Below are 19,591 nucleotides of genomic sequence, written 5' to 3'. Positions count from 1 at the left end.
TCTGGAGGGTCAACAGGGACCTGACCCGACTCTGTGAAATAGGCGGGGACCTGACCCAAATCAGCGGGGACCTGACTAGACTCTGGAGGGTCAACGGGGACCTGACTCGACTCTGTGAAATCAGCGGGGACCTGGTCAGTGGGGATCTGACTCGACTCTGGAGGTTCAACAGGGACCTGACTCAACTCTGTGAAATCAGCACAGACCTGGTCAGTGGGGATCTGACTCGACTCTGGAGGGGCAACGGGGACCTGACTCAACTCTAGAGGGTCAACGGGGACCTGACTCGACTCTGGAGGGTCAACGGGGACCTGATTAGACTCTGTGAAATCAGCTGGGACCTGGTCAACGGGGATCTGACTCGACTCTGGAGAGTCAACGGGGACCTGACTCAACTCTGGAGGGTCAACAGGGACCTGACTCGACTCTGGAGGGACCACGGGGACCTGACTCGACTCTGGAGGGACCACGGGGACCTGACTCGACTCTGTGAAATCAGCGGAGACCTGGTCAGTGCTGGACCTGACTCGGCTCTGGAGGGACCACAGGGATGCTTGGCTGGCGGCCACCTTGTGCTGCAGAGCTGGGCTGGCGGCCATCTTGTGCTGTGACTCTGGATTGGCGACCCTCTTGTGCTGTGGCGCTTGGCTGGTGGCCATCTTTTGTGGGGACACAGGCTTAGAGTCGGCCATCGTGTCTGGAGAGACAGGTGTGGCTGGGGTATCCCATTAAGAACGATGGTGTAGGTACCTGGTGAACCCCCAAAAGTCCAGGATCTCCAGCCCCTTCATCTCCCACTCAGGCACAGGGTCATCTAGGTAGGCATTAAATAGGTCTTTAAGTGCCTCATCATTATATACCAGTCCTACTGCCATCGTCCAAGAGATTCGAGCCAGACCACCCACCTCGCTCCCCTTTTGACGGAGGGTGGTTAGGTTCGAAAGTCTTCCCATCCGCTCCTCTATGGTGGCTGGGGAACAGATACGAAATCCCACACCACTGGATCTGGGCATGATGGAGTCCTTCTGTCATGAACGTACACACAGACAGAGAGATCCAATAGCAATGTTTAATAGGGAGAATCCAAAAATCGTAGTCCAGACAGGCAACAGGTCAATAATAACAAAAGCAGTCCAAAAACAAGAAACACGAAAAACACTAGGGAACACGAGAAAGCAGGGTGACATAAACCAAGGACTCCATGAAACAGATAGAAACAGACCGGCTATATATGGACCGGTGAAAATTATGAAAGTGGAAACAGCTGAGTGCAATTAACAGGTGTGCAGTTAACAATGATGAATCGGACAAAGGCTTGTGGGAAATGTAGTGCCTGCCGTGGGTTGACTATGGGGAAGTGATACCACTAGTGGACACCCAGGGATACACAGACCAGACACTGTGACAATATACTGCCCTGGGTCTCATTTTTGAACTTGTTGTATTTGAATGGACCCTATGTGCTATGCATTCTGTCCAGTCAATGTTTGACTGGTTCTGAAGGTTTATTATGGTAATATGATGAAACTCTCTCTCTCTCTCTCTCTCTCTCTCTCCCTCTCTCTCACACTCACACACAAGCAAAAGCAATCATGAGCATATGCATCCAAAAGTACAAACAAGCAAGCAAAGAGAGACAGTTAACCTGGGTTAATCTTGGAGAGTTTGTAGTCTTACATTAAAAAAGAAAAGAGAAACCATGCAGGAGGGAACGAAGGACTGGTTGTGAATTGTTACATATCAAGTTGTGACGTCTTAATTAATAATCCACTAAGAGGCAAGGCTCAGTTGGGATTAACCCATGCTGATTCTTTTCTTGGCATCACAGAGAGTGACTAGCTATCCTTACACACCCAGGTGGCGCAGTGATAGTAAAGTGTGCTTGGGCACGAGACAGCTCAAGGCCTAATACGATTGGGGACCATGACAGCAACAACACTGAGTAAATCATTAAAGTCTGTCTCTTTGTTGACTTCTTAAGAGCTTTCTTTAAAGCAAATCAGCCAGGATTGTCTCTGAACAGCAACGCCTCTAGCTCGTATCTTTTAGAGGTCAGAAAGGTCATTGTGGATAACAATAGCTCACAGGAACATGATAATCGGACACCTTGCTGAAACAAAGCAGACCTTTATCTGGTAGCTAAGGTTTGGTTGCACAGAAGTCATAGTTGTAAATTTGCTTATAATAATAACTAAGAGTTTCATTAAGCTTAAAGGGTTTTTTGCACCCAAACCGAGGTCTATAAATCATTCCTTTCAAAAGTGACACTCAAAAAATATTAATCAAGAACACTTTCTGCATGATTTCCTCTTAAAAGCACAGATCCTAGGGATGGTTCCCAGATGTTCTAAGAATGTTTCACTAATAGTCCCATTAAGTTATGAAAACGTTCAAATTTCCAGATATTTATTTATTTATTGTTCGATGTTTTAAAAAACTTTCTTGGTTATGTGAACATTAGAGAAAATAGTTTTACATGTTCTCTGAATGTTCTGAAACGTATAAAAAAAAATAGACAGACATCCATCTAAAACATTTCAGAAAAATGTACATTTCTGCTAATCTTGTGAGAATATTATTAAACTCCAGATAACTAAATAAAAATGGTTCATACACATTTTGAAATAAAATGAGGGTCAATAAATGAAGACAGAATTGTCATTTTTTATGCATGGTGAACTGTCCCTTTGAGTAAGGACATGCTGTAGATCTGAAAAATTATGAATGTTTCAGGTCATGGTTACAGATATTTTGATTAAAGCAATTACAAATGAACGAGTGCTGTGAAACCTCTGATAGTATTAGGAGTGTGATAAGCGGTTTTTAATGAGCGTATGATGTTCTAATGCAGATGAGTCCCTTTCAATTCCCATTTATTGTAGATAATGCAGGCAGAGCGAGAGTGAGAGAAAATCACGTGACCAGCTGTATTATGACAGCATGTGTAGAGGATTAGAGAGGAAACGGGGTGAGCAGGGAGACAGGCTCGAACAGCTGCAGCGGGATTGAATGACGACCGCTCCTCCAGGTCTCCCTCCAGAGATGTAGGGAGGTATGGAGCAAAAGGAAGCTCTCGCAGCACTGTCGTTCCATTTGTTCATTTTTTTCATTTGTTCAGACACTCAGTCACTATGATATTCCAACTATCCACTGCAGTGGAAGTCTCCAAGGAGAATTGCTGTCACAAAGGGACTTGCAGAAATTTGAGGGGATTTAATATGTCAGACTTTATGGAAATTAACCAGCCTTTCACATTCCTGTGATGTGCATTTTGGATGGAAAGCCATTTCCAGAGCAAAAAAAAATTATGAGAAAAACGGAGCAACAACAAAAACAAAACTGTTTTCTATGTACTGTATGGTTAATGATATCCAACCCACCATCTCATATAGAATGCAATGATGAGTACGTGATTTTGCATTTGTAATAAAACGTAATGAAGCTTGGTACACTGAATCATGACTCATTAAGATGGAAGAGGCTGCATGCATCCATAATATAGCACCATAATCAAGCACAGTTAGGAAGGTAGCTTCTACAAGTTTATTTTTGGCACTAAAAGTAAGCATAAACATTGTTTAATTCAAAACAAATTTTAATATCACCAGATCACTTTCCAGTGACTGAAATGCAAGCACATGTGTAATAGCTGGAGAAAGTGTATAAATAATAGTATCATCAGGTTAGAATGTCTTTTACAAACTTATATTATATAAATAAAAAACAAAATAGGTCCCAAAATGGAACCATGGGGAACCCCTTTAGATATATCAAGAAAATTAGATTTGAGATCCTCCACATGAACTTACTGAGTCTGATCTACCAAATAATTTCTAAACCATTTCAATATCCCTGGTCCAAAACCAGCACTGCTAAGTTTGTTCAACAGCAGTTTGTGATCCATTGAATCAAAAACCTTGGATAGATCCACAAATAAGGCTGTGCAGTGCTGTTTTATATTGAAAACAGTTTAAGATATTATTATCAAATAAAAACAGTTTTAACTGTATATTTACCTGAGGTTCAAAGAGGTTCACCGAAGCCAAAATTGAGAGTTTGGAGATTGGACGATAGTTGATTATTTCGGAGGGATCACCTTCTTTAAATAATGGGAGAACATCAGCAGCTTTCTTAATTTTAGGTATAGAATTTGACAAAAAGTACCACCCCAGTAATGTTTGTACCTTTTTTTCCCGAGAGAGCAAGAAACTGTAGTGTTTATTAGTTGGCAACCAGTTTAGAAACCACCTAGTAATTAACACTAGCGCACCCACCAGAACACCCTAGCAATGCCCTAGAAACAACTTATCATTTTGCAACCACCTAGCAACACCAACACCCTGTCTGAACTTCTAGCAACCACCAGAACACCCTATAAATAACCAATAAAGCAATCAGGTCGCCTTAGCAATCACTTCGTAACACTAAAATAACAACCAGATCACCCTAGTAATATTCTAAGCCCACTCAGAACAACTTATCAACCAATTAGCAATAGCAAACAAAGATCCAGTCCACTTTTGTCAACACTATGGAACCCACCATAACACACTATAATTGACAAAGAAAGCTCTCAGATGTCCTTAAAAACCATCTAAACAACTTCTAAGAATTTAGAAGAACTAACAACTTCTAAGCAACATTATATTGCCAACCATATCAGCCTATGTTAGCAAAAACGTAGCAACACCAACACCTCTCTGAACTTTCTTTTATCCACCTTATAAAATCCAGAACACCCTAGTAATGCCATAAAAAGCTCCCAGGGGAACCACTTAGCAACACTATAGCACCAGTCATACTCAGAAGGCTTTAGCAACAGCAAAAGACACCCAAACAATCACCTAGAATCCATTTGGAACAACTGAGAAACAATTTAGCATACATCATGAAACCGTAAGAGTATTATGCTAGCATGCTATATTGAAACATATGTATTAATTCATAATTCATGAAACATATTATTAAAGCACTCAAAATTGTCCTAACAAGCATGAATAGAACAATGAAATGATAATGTAATGTGTAAAGTGTAATGTATGAAAATTGTTCATAAAACTAAGTGTGAGTGTTAATTAATTAAGTTAGTCACATTCCGACCCAGACTCTAATCCATTCTCAGGAAGAGATGTCTGGATTAAATGAAATACCTTATTTATATTACTGAGTCAGCCTACATATCATGCTTTAATCAGAGCACCTCTAGGTTTATATAAACTAGATAACAGATAATTATTATTGTAAGTAGATTATTGGTTAGCAGGCAAAGTGACTGTCTAACATAAAAACCCAAACAGTCAACAATCCAAAGTTTCAGTAACCAATCAATCAATCAATCAATCAATCAATCAATCAATCAATCAATTTACTTAATTGAAAATGTAAGCATTTTATTATAATCATTAGATTACAAAATTACTGAAAGTGCCTTTGAAATTATGGAATGTTCCTGCTCGATCATTCTTTCCTTCCTGAGGAAAGATGACATTTTGCAATTTTGAAACATAGTAGGTGTCTTTAACAGGTTTACACTCGTGTGGTAAATCCAGCTTTGCTAGAGACTCTTAAGAGGCTCATGTGCATGTTGCCTAATGAGCACAATCCTGAACAATATAAACGATTTCCTTTTTGATTGGTTTGGCAAATCAGCAACTGCTAGCCAATCTCTTCTTACAAAACTGAGGGCTTCAATGTCATCTCAAAGTCCCCTAAAAGAGGTACTGTAATACCTTTGATCCTTGCATCTTATACAGAAAGATTATGTTAACCCACTGTGAAAGATGGAGTCTTAAAGGGATGTACTCTGAATGAAGGCACTGGTGTTGGAGGATGGTGTAGGTTGCAAAAGGCCCATGGGCTTAAGCCTCTACAAGACATTCTAATCCCCTTGGGCTTGTACCAGTGTTTTGGCAGGTGACTTAAGGCCCAGCTATTGTGCTCCAATGAGATTTGTGGGATTCTAATTAGAAGAGTTAACAACTGTTTGTTGGAAAGAAACCCAGTTGTCAAAGGAAATAATCTAATACGGATAGAGTAGCATTCAGAAGCATTTGTCCTCTGATTCTGCTGAATTTGCTGTATGGAGTTTGCTTGTAATGACCACATACATATCTAGGGATTAGAACATCACATCCCAATATTTGAGTTTGGGCTCCTTTCGCTGCATTAAGCAGCTGATTAGCAAACACCCTAGGATAGCAGTAACTCATAACACTGTAGCAACCACCTGACAACACTACAGCCAATGTCAGAATACCCTAGTAATATCATAGCAGCCTTTCAGAAGACCTCAGCATCCACCTATTAATGGTATAAAGCCCACCAGAACACCCTAGCAATGCCCTAGAAACCACCAAGCAAACCAACATGTCTCTGGGTTTTTCAATGACCATGAAAATGTCCCCCAAAAAGCACTCAGATCTCCTAAGCAACCTATTAGCCATGCCTGAACAATCTATAAGAACACCATGGCAATCACCTAGCAACACTAAAGCACCAACCAGAACAGCCTAGCAACACCAAATAAACCACTCAGAAAATATTAAAAGCACCAGAGGAAGCTCAGGCAAACACATACAAAATAATTCAACTACAGCAGTATACACAATGGCACACATCAGAAACCCAAGCAATGCCCTAGAAACCACTCTAAACAGTTAAACAGTCAACCATCAACATTATAACATCCACCAGAACTCCTTAGCAACACCAAATAAACCACTCAGAACTTCAGCAGCCCTCATATACCATCCACCAGAACTGCCTAACAGAGTCCCAAAACACTCACCTAGCAACACTATAGCATTCACCAGAACTACCTAGCAACACTCAAGAAACCATTCAGAAAACCCTAACACCAAATGGACAAACTAGCAACCACCTAAAAACCACCCAGAACATAAACAGCAATGACCGGAACACCAGCACCCTTCCAACCACTCAGAAATCCTTAAAAAACAACTAGCAACAGTATAGCATTCATCAGAACTGTCTAATAACACCCCAAGAAACCATTCAGAAGCCCTTAGCAACCCAAAGGACACTCTAGCAACCACATAGAAACCATTTACAACCCATATAGCAATGACTAGAACATCAGCATCCTACAAACCACTCCAAGCACCTTAATAACCAGCTAGCAACATTATAGCAACCATCAGAATGGCCTAGCAACTCCCAAGAAGCCACTCCAAACCCCTTAGTAACACTAAAGAACAACCTAACAGCGCCCTACAAATCTGTCAAAACGACTTAGCTACCACCTTGCTTCTGGAACACTCCAAACTCCTTAGCAATCCCCTAGCAATACTAAAGCAACCACAGCAACACTCATTCTTCAGATGTAAAGATCATGTTAGTATTCTTCCACTAAGACACAGCCGCCAACAGAACAACCTTTCTTAGAAGGCTTCACTTGGGGCAACCCAGGAGTAAGTGCCCTGTTCAAGAACACGGTGGTACAGTAGCTTATGAATTGCCCTTGCTGGTCTCGGAATCCATAACCTTTGAGTTTGTATTTGGTTTCTCTTTTACTAAGCCATCTTCAGTGGAACTATTTTTACCACCGAGAAAAAAAATATATGCCTTTCTTTTTTCTCTGTCTAGTATCAAGTGTGTCACAGTATTTTTTTTTCTTAGCACATTGTTTGTTGTGGGAACTTATGTCTTGGAAGAACAAAAGTGTCTGTGTTGTTTTCTCCATTGTGTTTTGGCAGCTGTTCTTGATGACTGTGACTTTGTGATTCTGATGACTTTTCCGGAAATCCCTGACTGATGGTTGATGACAGCATCTCAGATCAGACAGGCTTTTGGATGCCTCAGTGTACCCCAGTGGTTTGAAATGTTTGAACTCTATCGCAGATGCCGTGAATTGTTTTGGTTATTATGCCAATGTATTGGCATGGGCTCTTGTCTAGCAGTCTAATGAGACCCTGGCCAGGCACGGTGCCTACATCATAAGCGGGCGTCAGATGGGTTGGTTGCCAATGGATGCATGAGAGGCCCAGTACTGGCAAATGACCTTACACCCAGTTGACTGTGAGATTGAACAATTACATGGCACTTTGCCCGAGCTAAGGCCATTCACACCACAAACAATAAATAACACAATAAATCATTCTAATTTGACAAGAATAGATAAATCTACACGACCACTGTAATGATAATGAATCAGAGGAATGGCATTGTTGGAATCACTTTCAGAATTTTTCTCCCCAGCTGATAAACAATAAAAACCTTGGACAGCCAATCAGAATCCTCTTGAATTTAGAGCTTGAGCAGTTAAAGCAACTGTATGTAAGTGTTTACACAATAACTCAGATATTTTATCGTAGATTAAAATTATGCTTTACTTTACTAGTTGTTTGAAAAAAGCAATCTAACTCACATGTGTTATCTCCAACTGCTTTTAATGAGTTGTTATTTTTAAATGAGTCTAGGGGTATGTCATAAATTGATAGAATGTACACATGTCTAGGACTCTCTATCTGTCTACTAATACTCAAGGATGCATCCATGCTTCTGTCAAGCATTGGTGCTTTTTTGCCTTAAACTTTTATTAAGCTTCATAGATGAGGAAGTGGAGGGGATCTTTGGTGGGGGGAGGTTCAAAGCATCAGAATTTCCTAACCCGCTTTAGAGAATTACAGTATATCTAGCCTGAATTATTCAAAACGCTTTCTAAGCACTGCACAGTCCTAAGTCTGACTGAGAGCTTAAAATAAACCAACAACACGCGATCCTTTGAATTGCTTGAATGTTCCACATTTGAATTCTTAATGTGTTACTAATTTATTTGTTTTGGGGCATGGTTTAAATGTAGTCTAACCGAGTAAAGTGTAAATAATAAATAATAATACAATTCATAAACCACATACATATTTTAAAGTAACCTCAAAAGTGGATGAATTTATTAGTCTTACAGTAGATACAAAATATCAAACTAAGTTGCATCTGCAAACAAATTATGCTAGAGCTTTTCTCAGAACGGATTTTTCTTAGGCCTCTTACAATGACATTCTGCAGTTTAACTGTTTTCATGGTAAAGTCACTTCTCAAATTCACACAGGAGTCCTGCCAAAGTAACCACAGATCTTCACATTAACATGTTGCTCACATTTTTATAAAGTAAACGCATTTTTAATCATTTTCTAATTGTGTTATTTTTTTGTTAATTATATTATATTATACTATACCCATATCCCTATTTAGGACAAGCTGTTTGAATAATTTATATTATTTGAACATAGTTTTATCTCTTTTTTTTTCTTCTTTTATTTGTGTGTGAAATATTTGCTTGCAACAGTTTTAAATATTAGATTCCACCACAGATATTTTGGTATCTGATGCATTTTTTAAATGTGACTTAAATGCTTGTCTACCTTTAAGGTTTTTTTATTAAATATAATAATAATAATAATAATAATAAAATGAATAATAATAATAATAATAATAATAATAATAATAATAATAATAATAATAATAATAAAATATGTTAGTTAATGTCAATAATAGCTCGGCAAAGTATTTTTTTTTTTTTGCCATATCTCTGTCATACACCCGAATTGATTTATTTCAAATACATCGGAGAGCAAATAATGGAGGACATTTTTAGGACTTTTGGAGAAAGTAGAAGGAAATAATGAAAGGGGAGAGGGTAAGAGAACACAGACTGAAATTGTACAAGACACACACACTCACACACTCACTCACACACACAACAACAGCCTCTGCTGATGTCCTGTCAGGTTGGACCTTTGCTGTTTGTTTTGTGTCAGAGAGGAATCTCAGGTCCCTGCTGAATTCCAAATTGATCTGTCAGGATGCTTGTGCCTTGATTTCCCTCCCCCTCATCTCTGCTGAAGCGTCATCTAGGGCACTTTTGTGAGTCTCAGGCCTCTCCCATGCTGTCAGCAGAGAGAAATCCCGGTTTGAGGCCACCGGCTGCAGAGCTCAGCACTTTCTCTGTGACCTTGGCACAAGGGCCACCGCGGCTTCCACAGGGACCGGACCTCCGCATCACATAGAGATGCTGTACGCAGTGCACCGGCCCGAGAGGAAGCTCCTGTCATCGTGTCAGCATGGCTGAAGCTGGACAGGTAGAATTATGGTGCCCGGATCAAATTTAAGCACTGTGCTGCTGAACCAGTCAAAAAATAGAATAAAATACAAGCATGCATTTCAACTAACTGACAGGACATTGGTTCATGGGGAAGATGACAGGGACTTCAATCCCTGAGGAAAATGGCACTTTTTGCTAATGCATTAGTCTAAAATTCAAGTTTTATCATAAATGAAGCAAATCACGAATCAATGAAGCAAATCACACAGCCTTTTAATAATGAATTCCATAATTTATTATTAGGTTTTTTTTTTCTCATCTCACATATTTGCTAACATTTTTTTGAGAAGTAGAAGCACCAGGGGAAGTGTATCTCAACCCCTTATTTACTGATTTCGCATCAACTGTGCTTTATATGTACTTTAAATGCAATATCAACTTTTCAAAATATTGATGGATGATTTTTCGCCACTTTTCCATTCCCAAACACATTAAAGGGATAGTACATCCTTTAAATCAGTCCACACAAAGAGTTCCTGGAATTCATATCTTATGATAAGGATTACAATATACTATAATATGTGTATATATATATATATATATATATATATATATATATATATATATATATATATATATATATGTACACATATGGCACTTGAATACATAAAAGCAATGTATCTGTTTTCCACAAATGAAAGCAATGGGCGCTTTGGTGTCAAAAATAAATAAATAAATCCAATACATTAATGAATAAATAAATACAAAAGATCGACATTATGCAGCATTGGCCAGTTCACCGGCTACTGATCTGCAAGTCAGCTTAAATATATACCAGAACAATAACTCACGTTAAGGTCAGTGGTGCAAGCACAGGCAATCAAAACATTAAATATGGCAATCTATCTAAGCCAAAAGAGAGATATGATTCATATAGTACATATAAACATATGTGTCTGCAGTCTAACTAGTTGCGGTGAGTCAACTGAAACTATCACATGTGCGATCTAAAACCAGAATGAGAATACAATATAATGAAACAAAAGACCTTCACAGCACAATTCTGATTTGTTTTGGCTTCTTTAAATCCATATTTAGTGCAAAACATATTTCAGGTTCCACTGATTGTGCGAACGAAGAAATAAATATTGAAAACTCATTCCAAGCTTTCCGTTCTGACCAATAAAAAAAAGTTGCATCAGTGCCCTTCCGTTGCTCATAAGAACCAAACGTTTGGTCCGTTTGTTCTGTTTGTCCATAACAGACAAATAAATACCATCGACCCCACCATGAAACAGGTGAGATGAACAATTCATTAAATAACTTTTCTTGTACATAATTGATGCAGTGGTTTGAATAATCGAATCCTGGTTCTGGAGGCCTCCAGAAATGCAATTTGTACGCCATTGGCACCCAAATATGAAAATGATGTCACAATTTACTCACCCTGATGTTATTATTTAGACCACAAAAGAAGATATTTGAAATACATAAGTAAAAAAATGAATCCCAGTAGGGTCCATGGGGTCCAGTATTGTCTTGGACTGCATGGACCATAACGTTCTTCAAAATATCTTCTTTTGTGGTCCACAGAAGAAAGTAATACAGATTTGGAATGACATGAGGTTGAGTAAATAATGGCAGAATTGCCATTTTTAAGTGAAATATTCATTTAGAATAAAGGCTCCAAGACTAAAAATGGGTGTTTCATCTATAATATGCAAGCTGTGGTCTTCCTGGACCAGGATTGAGCACCTCTGCTCTGATGAACTACATGAAGGTAAATTAGACATAGGCTGAATCACTTGACTGAGTGCGGCCAAAATTCGGCATGCTCATCCGCGGGAAGTCCTTGTTTCTGATCTCGTATATGGACTTTCTCCTGGCCTGAACCCCTCTTACTGCCGTTTTAATTTTCCTCCAGCCCAGGTGATTGAGTTCTGCAAGGTTGAGCACCACGCAGATCCCACTGACTGCAAACATGAAGACGAGGAACACAGTTTTCTCAGTGGGTCTCGAAACATAGCATTCGACATCTTTGATACAAGGGTAGCGATCGCACTCATACACGGCAGGAACGTTGAATCCGTACAGGAAATACTGCCCCACCAAGAAGCCGATCTCCAGCGCGTTCCTGAAAACCACTTGAATGATGTAAAACCTTGAGATACCCTCTTGTCTTCTCATTTTAGATTTGGCAGTTCTCATGGCTGAACTGGGGATCTCTTTCACTTCCAAACAGTCGGGCTCAGATTCTTTGGTGGAGTTTTCTGTATTTTGAAGTACTCCGTTCACAATGGTGCTTTTGAATCTTCTGCTATCTTCTCGTTTCATTGAATCATGATCTTTGTCGAGGGACAAGTAGACCATGGAGTATCTACGCTCCTTATGTTTGGCCGACTGATGCACCGAGTATGTGATGAAGCATAGACTGGGTGTGCAAACCATGATGATCTGGAACACCCAGTATCTGATGTGAGATATAGGGAATGCTTTGTCATAGCAAGCTTGGTTACAGCCCGGCTGTAAAGTGTTGCATACGAACATTGACTGCTCGTCATCGTACACGGTCTCTCCTACTATTGCAACGATTAGAATCCGGAAGATCACCACCACTGTCAGTAGGATCCTAAACATAAAGTCAGAAATATTTTAGTTCATAGTGTATCTGATCCAGTATTCACAAAACAGTTCAGTCAAAGCAAGAAAAACAATATAAAACACTTGCCAAAATGGAAAATAAATAAATAAATACATTTACTGTTAGAAATGTGATCGCTAGAAATTCACTGCAAAAATACATTAACAACACTTCATTTTAAAGGGTTCATATTCTGCACCTTTTTGCAGACTATATACTGTATGCATATATATATATATATATATATATATATTGAGTCAAAAACAGAAAATACATTTAACACCCTGCACATGCACAATGACTGAATGAATGAATAAATGAATAAATAAATAAATACATTTAATTAATTAATTAAAAACATTACAATTAAAGATAACATTCCTTTTTTTTTAGAAATTAACTGTAAAAAATAGCACACGTTTTGCACATCATGACTGAGTATATTTAATGAACTGATATAATGTTAATATTCCACAGATGTACGCATTCTATCTATTGATACAATTATCTGACAAAATTAATGTTCCAATGTACTAAGCTTTGTTGTTTGCATATACTGATACATTTTGTTAAACATAAGACTGCATGATGAATTCAGTTTCATCAAATGGGAAGCTTCTGCAAAAATACCCAATAAGTCCACAGTATATAAATGCGTTCAGCATACAGTGCTCATTTGCATCACACAAAACACATGGCTAAATAATAATGCTATATACATTAAACAAATAACATACAATACTCTTTGAATGTACATGACTGATTAGAAAAAAGAAACAGTATTTTATTGAAATGTCACGTGTCACGCGTGGACTTGTTCATATGAGAACGTAAATTATAAGGTGACTTTTACTGCAATAATTATAACAGTAGATTTATTGCAGTGTCGAATATAACAAATACACCGTTAATTGTTATGGTAATTTATAACTTTTTATACTTTCAAAAACATTACTAAAGTAAAACGATCAGTAAAATGTATTTTCAGTAAAATCACATGCAGTGTATTTTAAATATAACTTTTCTTTTTGAATCTAACTTTTCATTTTTTCTTGTTTATTGTATATGATATGGTAATTTACAGTTAACCAACTAACAGGTTTTAACTGTACGGTTTCTGTTCTTTTGACTGTGCAGATTGACGAGGGGAGCTGTCCAGTGCTGAAACTCTCTCCACAGGCAAACGCGCGCTTCCAGCCAAGCAGGGCGCGCACATTTCTTTGAAAGCAAATCAGATCTGACACGGAACAGCAGTCTTACCGATGCCACAAAATCTTTGTTGTCCAAAATGTGCAGTAATAACTGTAACAACAATAACATCAAAAGCATTATCGTAATTCTTCGAACATCGTCCTGTCCTTTACAAAGGGCACATCAAGCTCCAATAGTCAATCGCCCTGATTTAGAAGGGCCACTGCGTAACGACCTCAGTATTTTTATTTTAATATGCAAAGCAATCAAAAAACATTTTCCACTTTTTTTCCTCACCTCCCGATCATAGTAGAGTGCTGTTGGACAGCCGCCTCCAGGAGACGCTCGAGAATGGTCCATTCCCCCATGGCTTTTCATTCGGAGACGATATAACACAGTGGACCGTGTAAAACCAAATGCGAGCTACTGTTCCGCTCCGAGGGCGAGTGTACTAGTATCGGGCGAATGCATTGATTAGTCGCTGCTGTCGCTCCGGAGCGCGCGCTCTCGTCTGAGGTCCCGATCCGTCTAAAGTCCTCCTATTTTCTGTCGACAGGTCGCTCTGAGCCTAAACGGAGGGGAATATAATGTTTGGCTCGTGCTAATCCCGCTTTAAGTAGACTGCCCCCGTCCTCCTCCCCCTGCGTCACGCGTAGACAGGTTGTTGGAGAGAAACCAGAACAGCAGGATCCCTCCGTTTCATTATTCTCCGAATATGCCAGAGATGCCCTGATTAATCCGTAATAAAATCATTGGTGATAAACTCAAATCACAGGGGAAGTATTTCTCCCGCGACATACACGCACCCGCTTGATAGGATGGGAGATTAGAGTTTACTGTAGAGTTCGCGTTCGTGTGCGCGCACGAACAGGGCGCGGATCATGGGGGGTATTTAAGGCTTGAACCCCGGCAAGGAAAGCCAAAAGGTAAGTCCAGGTTTCAGACGGGCTTTCCAACGTCTTACTAATGATTTAGATTACAAACTATAGCCAGAGCGCGTAAAAAACAAAACCACTATAAGCTGATTTGGGAAAAAATGTGATGGAACCTTTATGCAATTCAATATGTCGTTTAACCTGACTAACTGTTGCACCAAATGAACCTCAAACAATAGTTTCTTGAAAATTACCTTATACTTTAACTCAATTTTACTTTAGAATTTCTTGAAAACAATCGACTGCCCTGAAACCCATTACATTTTTACATATGTAAAAATGACACTCCGTTTTCTGTTATGCAAAACAATTATTTTGTAAACAGCTGATTGAGTTGGTTAATCTGAACGCTTCAAGTCAAGCACAGTCCCTTAACCCTCACTTGCACTCTCCCGCAGGTGATGAAGAGGTAGGCCTATTTGTGGTAATGCCTGTGGTGAACTTACACTGGTGAGTAATCGCTTTCCCACTAGGATGGAGAGATAAAACATGGAAAATCCCTGCTAGAATCCAACTGATAACTCAATGTTTGCAATGCAATGTTTGCATATTTCTAGTGTAGATAAGACAAAAATAAAATCCTCATAATCCAATGAGCTGTGTTCTCCTCTTATCTCCCTTCGCCTCCTAGAGAACCTCAGCTATTTTTAAACTAGGTGCTAATTGAAGTTGCAAATATGAATCCATCATAGATGGTTTTTGTGCAATCCTGTATTTACTGTATTAATGAACAAAGTGTTACATTTCTTGCAGTAAATGACAAAGATAAATTAAAGACAAATTAAAATAGTGACAAAAATGTACTTCTTTACAGATTTCCTGGTCTTGTTTATTTAAAAACAAATAAATATCCACATACAAATTTATTTATGATTCAGTAAGTAACTACAAACACATTGCACTTTGGTGTAAACATACTGTACAAGGAAAAATAAAGGCAAAATCTGCCTGTATGCATAACAGGCGGAAATAATGTTGAGAATTTCTGTTAATTCTGTTAGAATGAATGTGTAAAATATGGGTATCCTGGCACTTAGAAGCACTTCCTGTGGACGATGGATGGGCCAGCCTCATCGTATTCCTGCTTGCTGATCCACATTTGCTGGAAGGTGGACAGGGAAGCCAGGATGGAGCCACCGATCCAGACGGAGTACTTACGCTCAGGGGGAGCGATGATCTGTCAGAAAGAAGACACGTGATGATTACAAATCAAACGTCTTACTTAGTTGAATTAAACTTAAAAGAAGACAGCAAATCTGATTGACTGAATAAATATTCTACCTTGATCTTCATGGTGCTGGGGGCCAGAGCAGTGATCTCCTTCTGCATTCGATCAGCAATACCTGGGTACATGGTGGTGCCACCAGACAGGACGTTGTTGGCATACAAGTCCTTACGGATGTCAATGTCGCACTTCATGATGCTGTTGTAGGTGGTCTCATGGATACCAGCAGACTCCATACCTTTGGTGAGAAAAATACTGTGTTGTTATTGTTAGCTAAATCTAAAGCTATTAATTAATTTAAGTAAAGTAGAAATAAAGTGAAATATAAATATTGGATGTGAAAATATGAAAATTAAAAATGTTGCCTTGGTAAATAACAGAAATAAATTAAGTTGGAGTACTAAAATGACTAAAACTAAAATAAAAAATAAAGTAACTTAGAATTATGAAAAGTAATAAAAATCACTAAAGCACATAATAAAATTACAAAAATGGGTTAGTTAAATCTGATGTTATTGTTAAATAAAGTTTAAACACATTTCAAAATAATAATAATAACAATTATTATTATTATTAATACAACAATAAAATAAAATCTAAAATGACATATATAGTTGAAATTAGAAATGTGGCCTTGGCAACAAAATAAGATAAATTAACTGACTAAAACTAAATAAAACTAAACTGAAATTAAATAAAGTTAAATATAAATATTACACAAAAAACAATCAAAAGCAAATAAAAAACAAATCTAAAACTATGTAAAATCGTGTTTGGTTAATAAAAAAAAAAAGCTAAATAAAATGAAAAATATTAGATGAAAGAAAATGAAAATATAAAAATCAAAGCTGATTCAAAATATTAATAATTATATAATAATATACAAGTAATACTAAAACAATACTGAACCAGATTATACCATATTTAACCAATATGCAGATAAATTGTTTTATTATTTTTTATTATTTTATGGTAGAATAATATGATATCACCCACCAATGAAGGAAGGCTGGAAGAGAGTCTCTGGGCAACGGAAACGCTCATTTCCTATGGTGATGACCTGACCATCAGGCAACTCGTAGGACTTCTCCAGAGAAGAGGAGGAAGCCGCAGTGGCCATTTCATTCTCAAAGTCCAGAGCGACGTAGCACAGCTTCTCCTTGATGTCACGGACAATCTCACGCTCAGCTGTGAGCATATTTTCCATTAATAACACAATATATTATTATAATACCTGTTTGACAACTCTAATAATGATACAGAATAGCTTATTCATACCAGTGGTCACAAACGAATAGCCACGCTCAGTTAAGATCTTCATCAGGTAGTCAGTAAGGTCACGACCAGCCAGATCCAGACGCATGATGGCGTGGGGCAGGGCATAACCTTCATAGATGGGCACATTGTGGGTCACACCATCTCCGGAGTCCAGCACAATACCTACAAACAACAACAAATCTTTAAGGCCCCTGGGAAACCTTCAAGAAATATTTTCATGATTGTATTCACAAATACCACACTCACCAGTGGTACGGCCAGAAGCGTACAGTGACAGCACAGCCTGAATGGCCACATACATGGCGGGAACGTTGAAGGTCTCAAACATGATCTGCAAATGAATGGATGCCAGACATTTGTGAAGTCAAATGTATCTACTGTATAAAGCAGCTTTACAGCAAAATATGTTCATGTCTATAATATTGTAATTTCTCCATGCCTTATAGTCTAGTAAGCAGAATAAAGTTTCTAAAGTCATGTGAATGTGCACTATCTGAAAAAGTTGAAGAGAGTTTACCTGTGTCATCTTCTCTCTGTTGGCCTTGGGGTTAAGAGGAGCTTCGGTGAGCAGGGTGGGATGTTCCTCGGGGGCCACACGCAGCTCATTGTAGAAGGTGTGGTGCCAGATCTTCTCCATATCATCCCAGTTAGTGATAATACCGTGCTCAATTGGGTACTTCAAAGTCAGGATACCTCTCTTGCTCTGAGCCTCATCACCCACATAGGAGTCTTTCTGTCCCATTCCTACCATGACACCCTGTTAGAGAAGAGATTATGTCAATAGTTCAGTACAAACTGTATAATATTCCTCATTAGACCATTTTTTAATCGAAAAAACCATTGTACCTGGTGGCGAGGACGACCAACGATGGAGGGGAAGACAGCACGAGGTGCATCATCTCCGGCAAAGCCAGCCTTCACCAGGCCAGAGCCATTGTCGCACACAAGAGCGGTGGTCTCGTCGTCGTCACACATGGTGTCAGCTGGGGCTCTAAATGAAGATCAGATACACGTACTGTACTGTGGCCATTCGAGTCAATATGTTTGCATTCTTGACAAGCTCACGTTTGTTCTGCAGAATAGACCCCAAGACAATCTGAAATTCTTTTGATTCTAAAACACCAAGAAACACCATGAAAACAATGGCTCTTTTAAGAACTTTTCACTGAAAGGTTCTTTGGGGAACTGAGAGAGAGAGAGAGAGAGAGAGAGAGAGAGAGAGAGAGAGAGTGTGTGTGTGTGTGTGTTATAGAGAGAGAGAGAGAGAACCATTTGGAGAACATAGTTCTGTAATTCCTGAGATGCTGACATGCTCATCTTTGATTGACTAATCCTCTTGACAAGTTTCAAAAGTAAAAACATTAACTTTGTTTTGTAACTCAGCAAAGTATTTATAACTGACAACTCCAATCCTCTGAAATTAGTAATTATTTAATAATTACTAATATTTAACTATATTAGATAAATATAATATTATTAGCTGACCTAGCTTAAATCCTAGCGTTCAGAAGATCATCCCTTTAAATGAAGTCTGACATATCGGAAAGCTTTAGCTGTACTTACCAGATCAGCACCAGGAGCTGGTTCCCTTGGAGAGTGAATGGTAGACGGCGCCTTGAGGCTCAGCCAATTTATACTCCAAGAGTGGCCCGGCGCCCGCTGGACTTCCCTCTCCTTATTTGGTAGCCCGAGCGCCATTAGAGCGGAGTGGCCATGAATGGAAGGGCGCGGAGAGGAGAGACCCCCGCGAGGCATTCGGTCCTACGCCCATGTATGGGAAGAGACGCGGGGAAGCATCGCGGGGGGCGAGTGATGGTTTTCCACGATTTTCAGCACGTCATTATTAATCACCATAAACACTGATGAAATGTCATTTCTAAAATCAGCACGTTGCACGCTAAATAAATGACGAAACATAAGCGATCTCTCTCTCTCTCTCTCTCTCTCTCTCTAGGCCTAACTATATTTTAAACAACATTTGAAGTTATAATAACATTAGAAAAGCTAAATTAAAAATTTAAATATCTATCTATCTATCTATCTATCTATCTATCTATCTATCTATCTATCTATCTATCTATCTATCTATCTATCTATCTATCTATCTATCTATCTATCTATCTATCTATCATAAGCAGGGAAAAGCCATAATCTTTATATAATACACAGTTTAATATCACTACATTAGGATAAGTAAATAGACTTTGAAATTAAATCATATGTTAGTCTTGGAAACAAAATTTGAAGCATAATGATAAATC

General features: G+C 38.7%; 2 protein-coding genes across 3 annotated transcripts; both read right to left on the bottom strand.

The window, feature by feature from the left end:
• Positions 1–11,598: 11,598 nt before the first annotated feature.
• LOC132092676 (gap junction delta-2 protein-like) lies at positions 11,599–14,611 on the bottom strand. The gene is made up of 2 exons (XM_059499010.1): positions 14,190–14,611; positions 11,599–12,689 (listed from the first exon to the last, which is right to left on the bottom strand). The coding sequence occupies exons 1-2, from the start codon at positions 14,258–14,260 to the stop codon at positions 11,846–11,848; spliced, it is 915 nt and encodes a 304-aa protein (XP_059354993.1). The 5' UTR covers positions 14,261–14,611; the 3' UTR covers positions 11,599–11,845.
• A 1,017-nt stretch (positions 14,612–15,628) lies between these two features.
• Positions 15,629–19,043, bottom strand: LOC132092675 (actin, alpha cardiac muscle 1). Of its 2 annotated transcripts, none has more exons than XM_059499008.1 (8): positions 18,894–19,043; positions 18,177–18,321; positions 17,848–18,087; positions 17,577–17,661; positions 17,331–17,492; positions 17,049–17,240; positions 16,109–16,290; positions 15,629–16,004 (listed from the first exon to the last, which is right to left on the bottom strand). In XM_059499008.1, exons 2-8 carry the CDS (start codon positions 18,303–18,305, stop codon positions 15,861–15,863), a joined length of 1,134 nt encoding a protein of 377 aa, XP_059354991.1. In that variant the 5' UTR covers positions 18,306–18,321; positions 18,894–19,043; the 3' UTR covers positions 15,629–15,860. The 2 variants fall into 2 exon arrangements, with proteins under 2 accessions (XP_059354991.1, XP_059354992.1); XM_059499009.1 differs by having other exon boundaries at positions 18,177–18,338; positions 18,899–19,022.
• Positions 19,044–19,591: the final 548 nt, after the last annotated feature.

The sequence above is a fragment of the Carassius carassius genome, chromosome 18, assembly GCF_963082965.1.
Source record: "Carassius carassius chromosome 18, fCarCar2.1, whole genome shotgun sequence".
Lineage (NCBI taxonomy): Eukaryota > Metazoa > Chordata > Actinopteri > Cypriniformes > Cyprinidae > Carassius > Carassius carassius.
This window is presented reverse-complemented; position numbering and strand designations above follow the sequence as displayed.

What these genes read in the sequence shown, in the direction of transcription:
- LOC132092676 (XM_059499010.1), bottom strand. Translation starts at nt 14,260, where the DNA reads ATGGGGGAATGGACCATTCTCGAGCGTCTCCTGGAGGCGGCTGTCCAA. An exon ending in CACTCTACTATGATCGGGAG is followed by an intron (nt 12,690 to 14,189) that starts GTGAGGAAAAAA and finishes CTTTATGTTTAG; the next exon opens with GATCCTACTGACAGTGGTGG.
- LOC132092675 (XM_059499008.1), bottom strand. Translation starts at nt 18,305, where the DNA reads ATGTGTGACGACGACGAGACCACCGCTCTTGTGTGCGACAATGGCTCT. An exon ending in CTTCCAGCCTTCCTTCATTG is followed by an intron (nt 16,291 to 17,048) that starts GTGGGTGATATC and finishes TTCTCACCAAAG; the next exon opens with GTATGGAGTCTGCTGGTATC. An exon ending in CCAGCACCATGAAGATCAAG is followed by an intron (nt 16,005 to 16,108) that starts GTAGAATATTTA and finishes TCTTTCTGACAG; the next exon opens with ATCATCGCTCCCCCTGAGCG.